The sequence below is a fragment of the Manduca sexta genome, chromosome 13 (genome assembly GCF_014839805.1).
Source record: "Manduca sexta isolate Smith_Timp_Sample1 chromosome 13, JHU_Msex_v1.0, whole genome shotgun sequence".
Lineage (NCBI taxonomy): Eukaryota > Metazoa > Arthropoda > Insecta > Lepidoptera > Sphingidae > Manduca > Manduca sexta.
This window is the reverse complement of record NC_051127.1, coordinates 11,793,651-11,810,568: the sequence shown is the minus strand read 5'-3', so window position 1 is coordinate 11,810,568 and position 16,918 is coordinate 11,793,651. Positions and strand designations below refer to the sequence as shown.

Genomic DNA, 16,918 nt, shown 5'->3' with positions numbered 1-16,918 from the left:
ATTTCCAAAGATTACCACAATTTTATCGCAATAATTTACGTAAGAAAATGATGAGTGGATTTTAATAAACAACTTTTTATTTATTTGCACTTTATACACAGTGATAGAAAAGCGCGGACTTAATGCCGAAATCATTTTCTACCACTCCACCCCGAAGTGGTGCACAGCTATTTATTGTATTTAATTGTTTAGTGATTAAGAACATTTTTTATGCTTTACATTATATACAGCCCGGCAACCAAAACATTTGCAATTGAGGGTACAAGGGGCTTGTTGTAACAGTTTTCAGAAAATCGGATATATCTTAAGACCAACTTGTTTACTTACTACTAACGTTTCACTGATTGATCTACGAGTATATCTCTTTCAGTATGAACTCAAACAATTAAACAATAACTGTTTTAACAAATAAAATATTAATTAATATAGAATGTTGTTACAACCAACCCAGTGCTTGGGGCTAGTTGTAACACGTAATAGTGTAGGTTTTATCAGTTAAAAATAAATTTGCCCCTTCAAGTAGGTTTTGCAAAAAAAAACATTCTGCTATATATGTGTACTTAATGATAATCTTAAAATTTACAGCAGGTATTATTGGAATATCATGATTATCAATTTTCTTGATGTTTCCTTTGTAAAGAAACATAATAATAGGACAGCCTAAAATTCGCAGTTTCTAACTGGCAAAATATGTTTCTAAAATCTTTACTGCAACTACGTAATTCGTATCCTTTTTCATTCCGTTAATCTGTTTATTTTAAATTAATTTATTTTAAGTAGAATTAAGTCTCTCTAAGTTTGTTTTTCAATAAACGATTTCATTCCGATTTTGATTGAAAAATAATTACAGATCGCTTCAAATGAAAATATTTTAGGGTGTCAACCCCTATATTGTATACATATATTTATTATTGTATATTAGTAAAGCGAGATCTAACTCTTTTAGGTCCTCCCCGCAGGTTTGGGCACAGCCTTCTCGGAAGTTTGAACATTATTAACATCTTCATCAACGTCATCTTCAAAACCGTCACATGTGCTTTTGGTACATGCACTCATAACATGCTAGTTGTTCCAAGGGCAAATCCTATTATATTAAACCATTTGTTGATTGTGAAGAATCAGTTTGTTTTAATTTTTATTAATTTAATTACTACGTTTGCGGCTCATGCGGCAACTATTTTTGACTTTGTCAAAAAGTTTTAAACAAAGAGAAATATGGTATAAAGTTTTAAAATGTACAGAGATAATCCTTTTTTTTCTGGAACACGCCACCACATAGGTTTTTAAAAGAAAAAACTTAATAAATTATTCTAATCGCACCTTTGACGATTCCGATCTATAAAATATAAGATAGACTTTTGAAATAGTAAGGGCCTTAACCGCTGAAGATACAAGAAAACGTTCATAGGCGACTGCCCATAATTTTTAAAAACATTAAAATCCGCATTCACTAATTGTAATAAAAGTCAGCAAGAAAACTAAGGATTAAGGGCCAAATATTTTATGGATCCATTAGAGATAATGGATAAGTCATTTTGAAGTCAGAAATTGCTAAAAAACCCATAGAACATTTCTTCTTTCAGAAAAGCGGCTGAAATCACCATTTAAACATTTATTGTGGGATTATTCATGTACAAACCAAATAGAAATATATTTAGCGACTAAATATATATAAAGAAGAATTATTTATACTATTGTGTATGTTACAGTAGTACAGCTAAGTAATTAAATGTCTAGGTGCAGAAAGAAGGCCCAGTGGGTGAACACGAGGAACAACCTTAACCAATGCGGACTTAGGTTAGGAAAAAAGGCCCTGCAGCAAAGAGTAAACTTCGAAATTTTGGTGAGGTGCTGGTCAGCCTAGCTTATCCATACGGTAGCTACGCCCCACCCCTCGTAAGTTATAAATTTTATTTGAATTCTACATTTTTATCTACAAGAAAGCATAATAAATGGCATTAAACAATGCATTCCTTGCATCGAATAATTATCTAAAAGTCATAGAGCAAATATAAATCAGTCAATGACTGATTCATTATTTTTATTGTAAGTAATTGTATTTTTTCAATAAATTATTGTTGGATAGGTATTTCGCGTTTTAGCGTCGCGTCGGTGTATTTTTAAATTTAAATCGTATTTTTATGCTAAAATGTTTGTATAAACTTAAAACAGTTTTTAACATAATCATCTTATATCTAAGAAAGTCGAGCGCTGTGGAGTGCCAGTCAGTACTAAAGGACAATGCCCAAAACTAGGCTATCTTTGCGTCAGTCATGCGTCTCAACCAAATATCCACAAATAATCACCATTTTAATTATTACTTTATTTGTATTTATATCAGTCATAAGCGAATGGGGGTTTAAAAGATATGAAAAAAAAAGTTGTTTAATTGTTGCAAATAAAGCATCCGATAATTTACTGCCAATATGGCGAAATGATACCAATTTATAACAAATTCCCTTCTTAGATGGAATAAAAAGTAATTATGTACAAAAAATGTGCTTGTACTCTTTATTTTTAAATTATGAATATATGGGTAGAGATTTTTATTCCACTGGCAACTGAAATTAATGACATTTTGACATTTCAGATTTGTTTGAATGTTAAATCATTAAAATATTATAATATTTATCTTATTCAAGATCGGAGTGTTTTTCTTATGTATTTTAATGTTGAGTCGAGAAATCCTCTGTTAAAAAACAATAGTGTATGTTTCGAATTTTGAGACGGAAGGCTTTTAGTTAGCAACACAATGTAGTCTAGAACCTAGACCCAGGACAGTTAATCGAGGCGGCATATCCCGGCGGTGTATTAACTGCACCTATGCGGTGCCACAGCAACGACACGTATATTTCTTGGACGAGCTGTCCAGTTTGTAAGTTTTGTAGATTATTATTAACATACCCACAATGTGGGAAAAATCTTGCCAAAGTTAAAGAAAACAGTTTAACATTAATAATAATCTGAACATGTTTACTCAACTTCTACATTATATTTTAGGTTTCAAGGCGGGAATGAGTTTGTGCTACTTGTTGGAGATCAGCTAATAGAGAGGTTCACAGACAACAACAACATGACATGACCCGACCAGCGCTGCAAGAAGTCATGCACTCACTTCAGGAGTATACATAAACGTGCTGCAGCTATATCAAATTCTTGTTTTTATTTTAGGATGCCAAGAATATATACCTCTATTAAAAATATACATCTATAATATAAAAATATGCATCCGATTTCGTATTTCTCGTTTTACTTTTCTTTCCCTATGATAATTAACTATTAGCGTAATCAGGCTGTGAAGTGAGTTCCTGGGTTCGATTTCCAGGCCAAGCAACATTTTATCTCGGTGTTTCTAACATGAGTTGCCTGGGATCGGAATCCTCCAAAGAGGGTTGGCGTCAGGCATAGGCCGGTCATAATCACTAATCTGAATCTAATCTACAATATGCGTTGACGCCATATTGGAGTGAGATAATGGTAGGTGGAATTAAAGATTAGGTAATCCATGTAATAGAATAAGTCGTAAGTCAGAAAAATATATAAGTAAGTACACAAAAGGTCAGGCAACATAATATGCTCCGTGGAAAAACTAATATTCCGTCATATTATCTTTTTAAGTTTTATTGGAGTTTCGTCTTATCAGATATGTTAGTACCTATCATCCTATGATGGCAATTAAAGCTAGGTGAAAAGAATGTCCAATAATGGCTTATAGCAATAACAAGTAGTTTCTGCAATATTCATCTTAATTAGGCACGTAGTTACTTTCTGCCGTACATTATTGCAGTCCCTACTTAACCTCAAAATAACTGCGTTATAAAAATTCTGATTACTCCGAACTCCCATCGAATATCCAATTGTTTTCAATTTGTATAAGAATTAGGATATATTCCCTATAGTTTAGTGAAGGTTTTGTACAGACGCAAGCGTAGCCCAACTTTCATACAAAAATGGGCATTCTCCTTTGTTATCATAGTTTGTATATGTTCATGGGCGGTCGCATCGCTGACCATCAGGCGTATGGCATGCTCGTCTGATCATTCAACTGCAATAAAAACATCAATAATCACGAATACAATTTGATTTACCTATTTGTTTAATACATCAACTTCGGAATATGACATTTTCTTACACTTTGTATGTTTTGTTGTCTGACGGCATTAATGCTCTCTACGGGATTCAATCCTGGCTTAAACTTGTAAGTATAAAACCCATAATGTGTTGCCCGATTTGGACATTAAGCCTAATAATACCTCCTAGTCCACAGCCCATATTCAATGCCATTAGACAACAACGACACAAAACCAGTTTATGGTATAAATGATGATAAAATGTATTAAATGTCGGGTCAGATCTTGTTTTTATGGCCTTTGTGTTCGGAATTAAAAATATTCTGACATTTTCTCAACAACAGTTCATTTTGCATTCTTGCTGTTCTTTGATTCTTGCAAGAACATAAGTTTTGTATATGTTTAAAAAAAACACATCTTCACTCACCAATTTTATGAAATTATATGGATAAAACTACGGCTATTATTTTTGTATATCATGTTTTTAGCCTACCATGTGGCAAACTATAAACTTATTTGTTGTTTTATAGCAACAACACTTGTATCCACTTCATCCTTAACTCTTGTATAATAAATACAGTACGTACCTATAAAGCCATAATGAAAATTACTGTTACTTAAAACACAATAAATTATTTGTCCAAAACACGACCATCGTGAATTTAGGGTTCAATCGAAAAAGTTAAACATAAATACTAAATTATGATTGATCTTTTATTATTTTAATTATGATTAATTTGAGTATATTTTGCTCGTGTCAGATCACACTAAGAACTGGTATTACAAGGTTATACTTATACAAATAATTATTATTTTAAATACAGTATACAGACTAGCATTTCATTTTAAAAAAATGTCAAGGGGCAAAACGGGGAATTCTATCGTATTCTTTGAGACTCACTCACAGTACAAGATCACATTACATCGTATATTACCACGATACTATATATTATTCTCACAAAATGCAAATGGCAATTAAACTATATGTCAATTTACAATTTGCGAATAATAATAATTAAATCTTCGCTTTCCCCCTATCTTGACCATTAAACGCTAAAATAACTTAAATATTATGAGTGCATATTGTCTAATATCCAATCCATGTAGCTAGCTACGTTCGTGTAGACTCCAGGGAAGCCGCCGACGCCGCATCGCTTGGTCCCGTAGGAGACAATGCCGCGCTGAATGTACTTGATACCGCCTGAACCCACTTTGCCAGGATACATTAGTGGCCCTCCAGAGTCACCACCACATGAGTCTTTGTCTCTAACACCGCCTGCGCACAACTGCTTGTCACTAAGTTGAACAGTCCTGAAAACATATACAAAGACTAATTAATACTATGAATGTATTGTATATATTTTACTCTTGCTACGTATTATTGGTAGGTGCATTTAATATTATTAATAACTTAGATAACTTTAGAAGACCAAGTTTAACACGAGCTTCCGGAAAATTAAACAAGGAACATACCCTATTGAAGGGAACACGAAGCTTTTTGTCTACCTCATACTACTTATCCTCACATTCGGCTTTCTAACTAATTTAACACTAAAAAAGTATGTTCAGAAACATTTACTAATAATATAAAATAACCGAAAAATCTACTCTATATAAATATAGTTTGACCGCGAGCGCAGTACCGCACCTTGGGTAGCTACGCTGTGAGAGTGGTGGGATAGCCAACAGTTTGCTGGACTCTTGGGGCCTTATTCTATATAACAATGGAAACTTGTAACACAGCCGTGTAACATTATTTTCATGAAATTAGCGAGGAATGGTAATCTGTATGATAATTTCTAGTCTTACATGCGACGCGAAGCGTTACGTGCTTGCTACGCACGTTCAGCTGCTGCTTCGTTTGAATGTGATATTTAATTGAATATAAAATTTATTGAAATGAACATGAATAAATAAACATACTTATTTGATTGTTTTTACAATTTAGGCTGGTAAAATGGCAGATGCGATGTAATATCCAAGAAAAGAAATAACGTTATCTACCTATATTAGGTACCTATAATATATATAATTTTAGTAAGACCCAAAGTCTCATTCAGAAAAAATATACCTATCTTGCGTATAATATTATAATATACTTACTTTATAAAATATATAAATAAATACTGAAACTATTAAAATATTGTAAAAAATTCAACCGATATCTTAAGAACTATCTTGGCAGTATCAAGCCCATGTGAAATGGTGCTTTTGCTTTCCCCCCCTCACTTCAGTCCCTATCCATTATCCAAGGCCCTATGCCTTGCTCACAGGCTGCGCTCGCGGTCGCACTATAATACTGGTCACCTAATTCGTTAAGTCAGCATAAACAAACTAATTAGATATGTATGAAAAAAACATATTCTAACCGACTTAAGAAAAGTAGGATGTTCTCAATTCAATGAGTCTTATTTCCTTTTTTAATGTTTTTACCTCAGAACTCCGTGATTTACTAACCGATTTAAAAAGAAGAAGTTTCTTATGGTCCCATAAAAATATTTTTAAAATCGGTTCAGTTTGGTTTTTAAACCAAAATGACTGGAGTAAGTAAGTATGTCGTCCAAGTAAACGAAATTGCGAATTTTGCTTTCCTGAGACTTTTTAGTTGTGCTTTTACGTTAAGTTTAGTTAAGTCTACTTCTAAAATATATCATCTTACCTTTTCCCCTTCTAAGGGGTAGACAGAGGTATAATACTTTAGCGTGATAGTCGTACCGCGTGCGCAAAGCATCTATGCTATCGACGTAGTCTATTTATTACTAACAGACAAATAATACTAAAAAACAACAAATTAAACAGCCTACAAAAACCACAAAATAATTTAACATTACCTTAATACTGGTTATACAATTTTGAAGTCCGTGACTAAATAAAGTGGTGAGCTAAACTAGATAAATACATGAAAAAATATACAAAAATTATGTTTCATTTTAATTAATACGGCGACTCCAAAGTTGGTTTCCAATATACATTATATATATATATATACAGGTAGGTAATGATAGTTTATTTTTTGGTTATTCAAGGCGGTTTAATTTTTCTTAATATCATTGAACACGCAATAAAAAAATATTTGTTGCGGACGACCATAACGAATCGATTGAAGAAAGAAATATTGTTTCCAAGTTTTTAATATTTATGCTCACATAACTCATAGCGTTATATACAATTTAACCTTTCTCGATAAATGAGCTATCCAACACTAAAAAATTTTTTCAATTCAAACCAATAGTTCCTGAGATTATCGTGTCCAAACAAACTCTTTAGCTTTAAATAATAATATAGATAGAGTATAGTTTAAAGGTAGATACTATGTTACAAACAATTATAAAAACTTTTAATTCGTGTACACGACCCGCGAATGCATAACAAAGGAACTCAGAAACTTTATTTTTTAAAATATGTAAATAACATAAACCAAACTAACCCTTTATATGCTGTTTCGCACTCGTCTTTGCTTAGTATCGGCAGGCTCACACTCAACAACACGGAAGATTCCATGCCCTCCTCTGTGACTCCCCAACCCGCCACAATGCCATTAATATTAACCAAATTCTCTGTCTGAAGCTGCGACGTCAGCGGCAAGCATAATGGCTTCATATTATCTAAAGCAGAAAACTTCGTGAAAATACTCATAGATACATAAGTAATTCCTTAGTTGATACTTTGTTGAATACGAACCTAAATTAAAATCAGCGGGCTCTGATAGTCTTAACAAAGCAATATCATCGGCAAAAGTTTTCGAATTGTAGCGCGGATGCGGAATAGTCTCCTCGATTGTTACGGTCTGAAATAAGAATATTAGAAAATAAGGAACAAGTAGTTCAAGCTATTACATATGCACTACATACAAAGAAACTAGATATAACAAATATCGAAAACAGATTTTTAAGTGTTTTACCTTAATGGGAGGAGCGCAATATTTGTTTCCATCAGATCGTTCGCAGTCAGGATCGTGTTCTACATCATGTTCTCCTAAAATAACATGTGTTAGTATTAGGTTACTTCGCAAGGAAGTCACACAATGTGCTGCAGTCAAGACGTACCACTCATTGATCAAAGTACCCCCACAGTCTAATCTCGTTCGACGACCTGAAATCCAAATATATAATCATATAGTAAGAGCCTTTAAAAATTTACAAACGTATATAAAGTTGTCTTTTTTATAGTTTTCAACATGTTAAAAAATATTTTATGAAATAATTCCTCATGTATTATCAAATCATATCGCTAGTAACGATGTTTTTGGAATATTGATTTGGTAAAAATCAAACAAGGAAAACATCACGTTTACGAGTTTCCTTCCTTTGTTTCTAACCGAAGCATTATTATGATATATAATTTAATATTTTATTTGACGGTGCCCCATAAGTATAAGTTATTTTCAGAAATAAAATAAATATTAAAAGCCATTATAAAAGCTCAACTTGCCTAACCATACATTTAATTTAAAAAGTCTAAAATATTTCGTAAAAGTTAAAAATAACAATATTTTTATATCGCAAACCATTGATACGTCAACTTTGTTTGTCTCCCTAAGAAAGAAATTTAAATAGGTGCATTTGCTCGCAGTCTCGCCACCTCATTGATAAAGATAATATAGAAAACCAAGTTTTGTCAAAGTTGGATAAGCATTTTCAGAAATTGCCCTAGACTTCTAAATATAACCAAAAAAATATCGTGTCTTTAAATTTTGGTTACGTAGAAATAACCATAACAAGAGTACCTTTGTTCTTCTATTTTACACATTTAATTTTATTTGTTTTCATTTCATTCTTTACATAAATAACATGCATTTATTTACCTGACTGGTACGACAAGAGTACCATCCAAGGCATTTCAAACAGGCGTGTACGATTCCCACCGATAATTCTATCACTTTCAATGCTGCCGCAATCCGTAGGTAAAAGTCCTATATTACGATGATTTGCGGTAGTGGTAACTCTGTCACTTGGTGTAAATTGCCCAAGTTTGTCATGCTCATGACCTAATATGTCAGTATCATCTTTTGGTGGTATATTGCTATTACTGTAGTCCGAACCCCAAACTACGTTATCGTCGGTTTGAGTTGGTTTCCCTCTATTGGGCACGCCTGATAAACTACTTCCATGTATTTCAGGAGTCCAGCTGTTTATAGCATCAAAGTTACTTGGTGGGACACAACATACCTGCAAATATTTAAACAAAATACATCGAGATATCATAAGATTTTGTGTTTTTATTCAAAGTCAAACTTTTGTCTTTTATTTCGAATGAAAACACAAAAAAGTAATATAATTTAGTACCATTGGTTTATCCGATTCAAATCCGCAGCCGAGCATCTGCAATTTATTCCTTATGTGTATTGGCATAGGCTTACCAGCCCTATGTATTTCATTGATAAGATGCTGACAATCAGACAACACTACGCACGTGCCTTGATTTTCTTCAACATAGCAGCCGTCACCGGCAAACACTATTGAAAAATTATTTAATTATCAATATACTATGCATATTTTGTATAATTTAAAGAACCGTTAGATATATTTTTAATATAATTATTTATTACCTATAAGTATAAATTATAAAATTTTAACATATTTTCATTTCTCACAGTACAAGGAAGACAAATATGGTAATGGACACACAGCTGAAATAGACTGCTTTTATGATGTTGAATTTAAGTATCATACCATTATATTAAGTTCTATTGATTAATTGTATGCATTGCTGTATATTATTTTAATATTTGTTTTTTGCTTTATGTAATATACATGTTTGTTTCTGTCATAATAGTGAATTAATTTCCTCAAATGATATAATTTTACACTTACGGGAACCCACGCCGAGCAGCCCCAGCAGGAACAAATACACAAACACATTCACATTAAACATGATTACATTACTATACACACTCATTGATAATCACAAAAATAAGCATAAATAAATTAAAATGTTTATTATTATTTTGCCATCAAAGAAAATCTCATAAATCTTTTTTTCAATGTTAGTCTTCTGATAATTTGGCACAAACTGAACTGCTACAAATAATCGACACAAATAACTTTTATGACGATCGACGTAAACTGAAATCAACTGTTTATTGTGTCGTCGGCAACCTCGTCACATAGTTGAGATGGCGGTCATTACCATACTAGATCCGCTGGGAAATACTCTGAGCCATCCACACGCACCACCTCGCACGGCGATTCACCGACTGAAAATACTTGTTACTGATGTGAGTACCTTATTTTATTTAGAGGCGCTCGCTTACCGTGAGTCAGCGAGATGTGATTTGCATCAACACAAGACTGTCTCAACCGCCGTCTTGCGATTGTCTTACGGGAATACTGGAACTAATTCCGCGAACTATGATCTAATTACTACGATGCTTCATGAGAAACGGAACGTAGAGAACTTTATTAAATCGTCATAACATTTTTAGTCACAAAAACAATTGCTCTAGGATATGCATATTTTTTTTTTAAAAAACTATGATATCTACCATACCTAAGATGATTTTTGACTAAATAGATTACCAGGTTTAAAATTCCGCTCATGTTAGTCTTTTAGGAAAAATATGTATTCCAAATTACTTATTGTTTGAATAGTTCTATGCTTATATGCCAAGTAGAGGCCGGTTTGAATGGCTTTAACTGTTTCCGAGATTAACTAAAACAAAAAAATAATTATAATTTTTTTTATTGCTGTGAATGACGAGCTTGCCGTTCCGATTCGTAGAAACACCATCCAACACCTTGAAATACAAAGTATAATTGTTGTGATATTCCACTGCGCTCGCCATCCCAAGACGTGGGATGTTAAGTCTCCATATGTCCAGTAGTTACACTGGCTACAATGTCCTACAAATCGGAACACAACAGTGTCTACACACTGCTGCTTGGCGGCAGAAATACTAATACAGACTAACTAATACAGATTTTCACATATGAGAGGCCTACCACCATAAGGTAAAACTTCTCTTGTCGCTTATACTCAGGCAGGCAGCTTGCTAGTCTGCAGTGGTCTGCAGTGTGGCCCCATCAGTTTCAGTTCTTTTAAATAAATTAATATAATCTTATTAATTATAATATACACTGCTACAAATAAATATCGTTCCTTATCATCAGACCATCCTCTATATGAACATCTACCTATCATACGTAAACCAGTATTTCTTGTGCAAGCATATTTTGTAATTAACTTCTGCCCTGTTTTATTTACGTCGTTTAGTATAAAACACTATGAAGAGAACGACCTATTGTTAGCCTTTTTTTTTAATGCTATTATAATTGTTATTCAAGATGTATCTGACGGAATTTTTATTGCAATAGCGCCATAATATAAACGTAATCAATGATACATATAAAGCTCTAAATCGTATATATACAAAGACCATCCTATAAATTCTAACGAAAAGGTCGACTTGTAAAAGGCCGCAGAAAGTCGCTGAACAGTCCAACAACAAAGTCGTCCAACAGATACATAATACAATCATTAGAGGATACCTTTAACAGTAGACATTTTTGACTGATAATTTTATTTCGCCTAAAATTACAATATATCCTTAATGTATGTACAATCACCAAAATTAAGTAGAAATATAGTATATATTCTACGTAATATTTTTCGCTCTACATCAAGTCTATTAATAATTTGTGTCGTAATCGTGTGTTTAACATTCTGTACTCGCAGATGCTTTTTTTAATTATGCAATTTAAAAATCCCCGAGTATTATATACCTATTATTATTTCCTCATAAATAAATATTTGAAATCCCATTATCAAGTTCGTACTTCTTCGTAGTTATGTTTAATCGATGATCAGTTTTAAAAGTAATAAATCATATTATTCAATAACTAAGAGATTTATTTAAAAATCCTTAAAAAATAGCAACATCCATATTACTTAATACTTACACAATATTTTAACACTGAATTAATCTCAATTAGGGTCACTGTTTTCAATCGTATAAAAGTTAAGTAAATTTTGAACATTAAGAATTTTTATACTGCATCTGTTGGGAAGAAAATCCAAATATCACTTTGATCTATCCGGGATTCAAACCCGGAATCTCAGAGCGGTGGTTGTACTGAGCAGACTATATATCTACACCACCGGAGTAACCCAATTATTGCCGGCTTGCCTTTCGTAATATTTGTGATATCTAATAATCATTAAAACGATTTGCAGACCGCATATATGCATATTGTGTTATATAGGTAGGATGTTAGAATTCCCAATCTAACGTCCTACATTCTATTGTGTTATATAGGTAGGATGTTAGAATTCCCAATCTAACATCCTACATTCTATTGTGTTATATAGGTAGGATGTTAGAATGGGAATCCTAACATCCTACCTATATAACACAACATTAATATTGTGACGGGTTCCCTTTCGGAAAATTTCACCCTTCGCCACTAGTGTTGCTTATGCCTGTGCTCTTTTTGACGAACGGCAACGTCCGGACGCATGATGTATTAAATGTGTAATTATAGCTCGTATACTTAACAAAGGTTGCAATATAGGATTATAAAAAACAACTATATATTATAACAATTTTATTGTTCTCAACTTCGGATATGATCTAAAATCCAGTCCATATAATTAGCTACATTAGTGTAGACTCCAGGGACGCCGGCCAGTCCACAGATCTGAGTCCCGAAGGAGACGACGCCTCGCTGAATATACTTGACTCTACCAGGACCTAGTCTCCCAGGATAGACCAGGGGACCTCCAGAATCGCCGCCACATGAATCCTTGCCTGCCACTCCTCCAGCGCATAACTGCTGATCATGGATCACAGCTTTCCTAAAATTATGTCAAAATATTATAATTTAACTTAACACTACTACTAGCTTATAATTTAACACGACGAATATTTTTTTTTATTTCTGTTTCGCATCTTCAGCTACTGTTCCGATAAACTAAATAAATAGAAATTATTTTAGACCAACCCTTCATAAGCTGCTTGACAGTCTTCTTTACTGACTATTGGCACAGAGACCTTTAACAGCACTCTGGATTGTATGTGATTTTCAGTTAAACCCCACCCGGAAGCAACAGCGTTTTTTCCTATTAATATCTGCTTTTGAAGTTGCGGCGTCACCGGCAAGCAAATGGGTTTTATACTATCTGAAAAGAATATTTTAAAAATATTTATTTATTCGTGTAATCAATGACCCATTGTGAGTAATAAGTATAATCATTTATAATGTTAGTAGTTAAAAATAACAAATTGATACGCAGTGTACCATTTCACCGTGTGCAATGGTACAGCAGCAAGAAGCACGTAAAAACAGTCAGCCTACAGCCAATCCAGCCTACTCTCGATCATTCGAATATATCTAATAAAATTATATATATATATATATATATCTCAATAAACGATTACTTTATCGGTCATCGGCAAATTCCATATGTAAATATTTTTTTAATATTTTAAATGCTTAAAATTAAGTTAAGATGTTATCAAGTATAATATTTAAGAAATACAGACCTAAAGAAAAGTCAGCCGGCTCCGATAGTCTTATTAGAGCGATATCATTAGTCAAAAGTTCTTTATTATACTCCTCATGTGGTATAGCTTCATCAACTGCAACATTCTAAAACATCGAAAGTATCACGTAGCACGTTAAAATTATTTTACTATATAATATGTAATATTTCAAAATATTTACCTTTATCTTGGGGGCGCATATTTGTTTTCATTGTAAACTTGGCAGTCAGGGTCGTGTTCCAATTCATATTCTCCTAATATGACGCTTTTCAATTCCAAGCCATGTGGTAGAAATTTCACGCAATGTGCAGCAGTCAATACGTACCATTCGTTGATAAGAGTACCGCCACAATCCAGTTCAGTTCCCCTGACTAACACCACATATACATAAATACGTGCTAGTAGTAATGGTAAGCCACTATAACGGGTTGTGTTAGATAAGGTGCAAAGCCCGCTATAGCGGCCTAAGCAAGTATGTCACGTTTCGAGATCAGCCTGCAGTTTTGAACAAGCCATCATAATTATCTCGACTGTAGTGGGACGGCGATGGACAATCATCTGTCGTCAATCGATACTTCATCCGGCCCTTATTTAACTTAACATCAGGTAAAGCGTCACTTTCTTATGCCCGTAAAAAATAAATCAGTACGACGCAGACCATTATAATTATGAGAAATGGAAAAAAAAAACTGAATAACCATTTTGATTTAGTAATTAAAGACCTTAAAAAAATTTAAGGTAGCCCTTCGCTTGAATACTCTAATACTTTTCAATTATTCGAATATTTGATTATAATATAATATTTAAACAAAGGTTTATGAAATGAAATTTTAATTAACGCCTTTAAACAACGAACCATCACACAACGGTAAATTATAATTGATTTTAATTAAATTTGACAGACATTAATGTTCGTTTTTTAAATACTTACTGATATTATGTTACTAAAACTTATTACCTGATTGATACATAAGAACTACCATCCAAGGCATCTCAAACAGATCGGTGCGGTTTCCGCCGACAATTCTATCTCTATCGCTTATCATGCCACAGGCTCTAGGTAATAGTCCTATATTGGGGTGGTTTTGGATGTCAGAATTTCTAGTATCTTTGGGCTTATTTTGTATCTTATTTTCTTCGGAATCCACTTTATTTGTAGCATTTGTCGACGGACGAGAACTCTCATTTACATCTTCAGGAACCCAGTTGAGTTCATTGTTGGTAATATTTGAATTTAATCCACGAGTGTCAGAAGACGAGCGCTCTGTGGTCTCAACGTCATCAGAGAGTTCGCAACATACCTAAAATTAAACCTAAATAAGTAAGTAATTCCGCATTGAAATAAAAAACTATTTAACGGATTTTATCGCGGTTTTTATATTATTATTTTCTCCCGACGTTTCGAAGACTTTGCAGCCTTCATGGTCACAGAGGGACTGAGGTGTTGTATAAATAAATAGTTTTTATTTCAATGTAGACATTCGCGTAAACATAAGAAATCATTAAGTAATTCCGCGTTATACAATTTCTCAATTCATTAAATCAAATTTACAAATTAATGATGGTTCCTGAGATAGATAAAACAACAATAATAAATTTTACCACTGGTTGATCAGCCACGTAGCCGCAACTAAGGCGCTGTAGTTTTTGTGTTATATGAAGCGGCATTGGGCTGCCAGCGATTAAGATTTCTTCGACAAGATGCCGACATTTTGACAATAATGTACAGGTACCTATACTGTAATCTATGATACACTTTCGACCACTAGATACTGTAACAGTTTAAAAATATTTATTTACAACAATAAATTTTTTTATCAAATAACAGTTTAGTGACATGTTCACCTCTTAACCCTCGTATTGATTACGCGCGTCAGATGTCCAAACATCGGCTTGCCCGACAGCCGCGCGTAGTGGCTATTAGGGTTCCTCAGGAGCCAATTCAAACGGTGCCGCGCTGGAACACCGAGCCACTTTTCTTCGGATTTAAGCAACGCGGTAATGGGGGTGCAAAAACGCGTACGCGCCTTTTGAGACGGTTCCCAAGAATTAAGTTAAGGCGAAGAGCTTGCCACAACCAGCAGCGATGCTCAAATTAAAGAGCCAGCAAAATATTATGTTCCTTTTGCCGCGCACGAACATGTAACTGCCGCGCGTAATCCCTACAAGGCTTTCCTAATATTATATTATATTATATTTCTTTCAAATTTTACACTTTCGAATAACTAATCAAAACCTATTATTGATTATTGAGTTTAAATTATTTAATTAGTTAAATGTTGGCATACCTAGTAACACATCTACCAAAATAAACATATATGTTATTGTTAGGTTATTGCGTAACTTATAGGTACTACAAAAATATTATTATGTATTTCAATTAACTCAGTAATATAATGACATACTGTTAAAGTAAGTAATCATAATTAATATAGACGGAAAATATAATTAAATTAAATTATTTATATGTTAAATTTATAATTTATTAAACTTAGTATTTTAAATAATTTAAAATATTTTTTTACTTACAATTCGTTTGCAGTAGCGTCAGTAAGCACAAAAATAAAAAACATTTTAATTTACACATGTTATAGCACTAGTCACTACTGACACCGCCACAAAAATACGCCTAAATCAATTACGTAATTCATTAATAAACTATTTAAAAGCAATAAATATAATCGAAATGCTTTACTGCACTTTAAGTGATTTTACGTATAGTCTTGTTACTACTCAATGATATTCGAAATAAAGTGATAAAAACTTTTTCAAAACAGAATTAAGTAAAAAATCACGAGAACTAAGTATACTTATGTGTAGAAACAATTTTTTTTTTTTACATTAGGTGCCTATAAAATAGTTTAAAAATACGTAAATCTCTATATGCTATCATTTTTTCACGTAAAACCTTTTATACTTGTATACACTACGTTGTATATTATCGACAATAATCGGAATTGCCACATTTTTTTCCTGGTGTGAAATTATGTTGTAAAATATAGATTAAGTATATTTCACTATTTTATTAATGAGCCATTTTCTTGTTGGGTATCTTAAAGTTTCCCACATCAATACCTACTTTTTGTTACATCATACAACACGAATGCATGTGCTGTGATTAATTCACTGTATAATATTGTGTAATAGACTTGAAATAATATGGGTATCTTGAACTTGCAGTTTTGATCTACAAACTTTCACAAACAGATTTTCTACAATATTTTTTTTAACTGTTGTCTTATCTCATATTATCGAATCCTTTATATATTTTTAAGTATATTCACAGCGATATATATTGAGTGAGAGAGAAATGGAACTTATGATACATACCAGGAAGCAATTACATTAGTATGATAAATGAAAACAA

The 16,918-nt window shown here is 32.9% G+C and overlaps 1 protein-coding gene and 1 pseudogene across 1 annotated transcript; both read right to left on the bottom strand.

Annotated features, from left to right (window-relative positions):
- Positions 1 to 4,066: 4,066 nt before the first annotated feature.
- LOC119189230 (serine protease grass-like) lies at positions 4,067 to 10,394 on the bottom strand. The gene is made up of 7 exons (XM_037438322.1): positions 9,884 to 10,394; positions 9,356 to 9,525; positions 8,875 to 9,238; positions 7,972 to 8,162; positions 7,752 to 7,857; positions 7,498 to 7,675; positions 4,067 to 5,381 (listed from the first exon to the last, which is right to left on the bottom strand). The coding sequence occupies exons 1-7, from the start codon at positions 9,966 to 9,968 to the stop codon at positions 5,141 to 5,143; spliced, it is 1,335 nt and encodes a 444-aa protein (XP_037294219.1). The 5' UTR covers positions 9,969 to 10,394; the 3' UTR covers positions 4,067 to 5,140.
- A 2,206-nt stretch (positions 10,395 to 12,600) lies between these two features.
- On the bottom strand, positions 12,601 to 16,302 carry LOC119189139 (annotated as a pseudogene).
- Between the last annotated feature and the right edge of the window lie 616 nt (positions 16,303 to 16,918).

Bases quoted from the DNA above. Each gene is read 5' to 3' on its own strand.
- LOC119189230 (XM_037438322.1), bottom strand. From the start codon at position 9,968: ATGAGTGTGTATAGTAATGTAATCATGTTTAATGTGAATGTGTTTGTG. The intron at 9,526-9,883 runs GTAAGTGTAAAA...ATTTTTCAATAG, and splicing joins GCTGCTCGGCGTGGGTTCCC to TGTTTGCCGGTGACGGCTGC. The intron at 5,382-7,497 runs GTTAGTTTGGTT...ATATGTTTTCAG, and splicing joins TGCGAAACAGCATATAAAGG to GACTGTTCAACTTAGTGACA.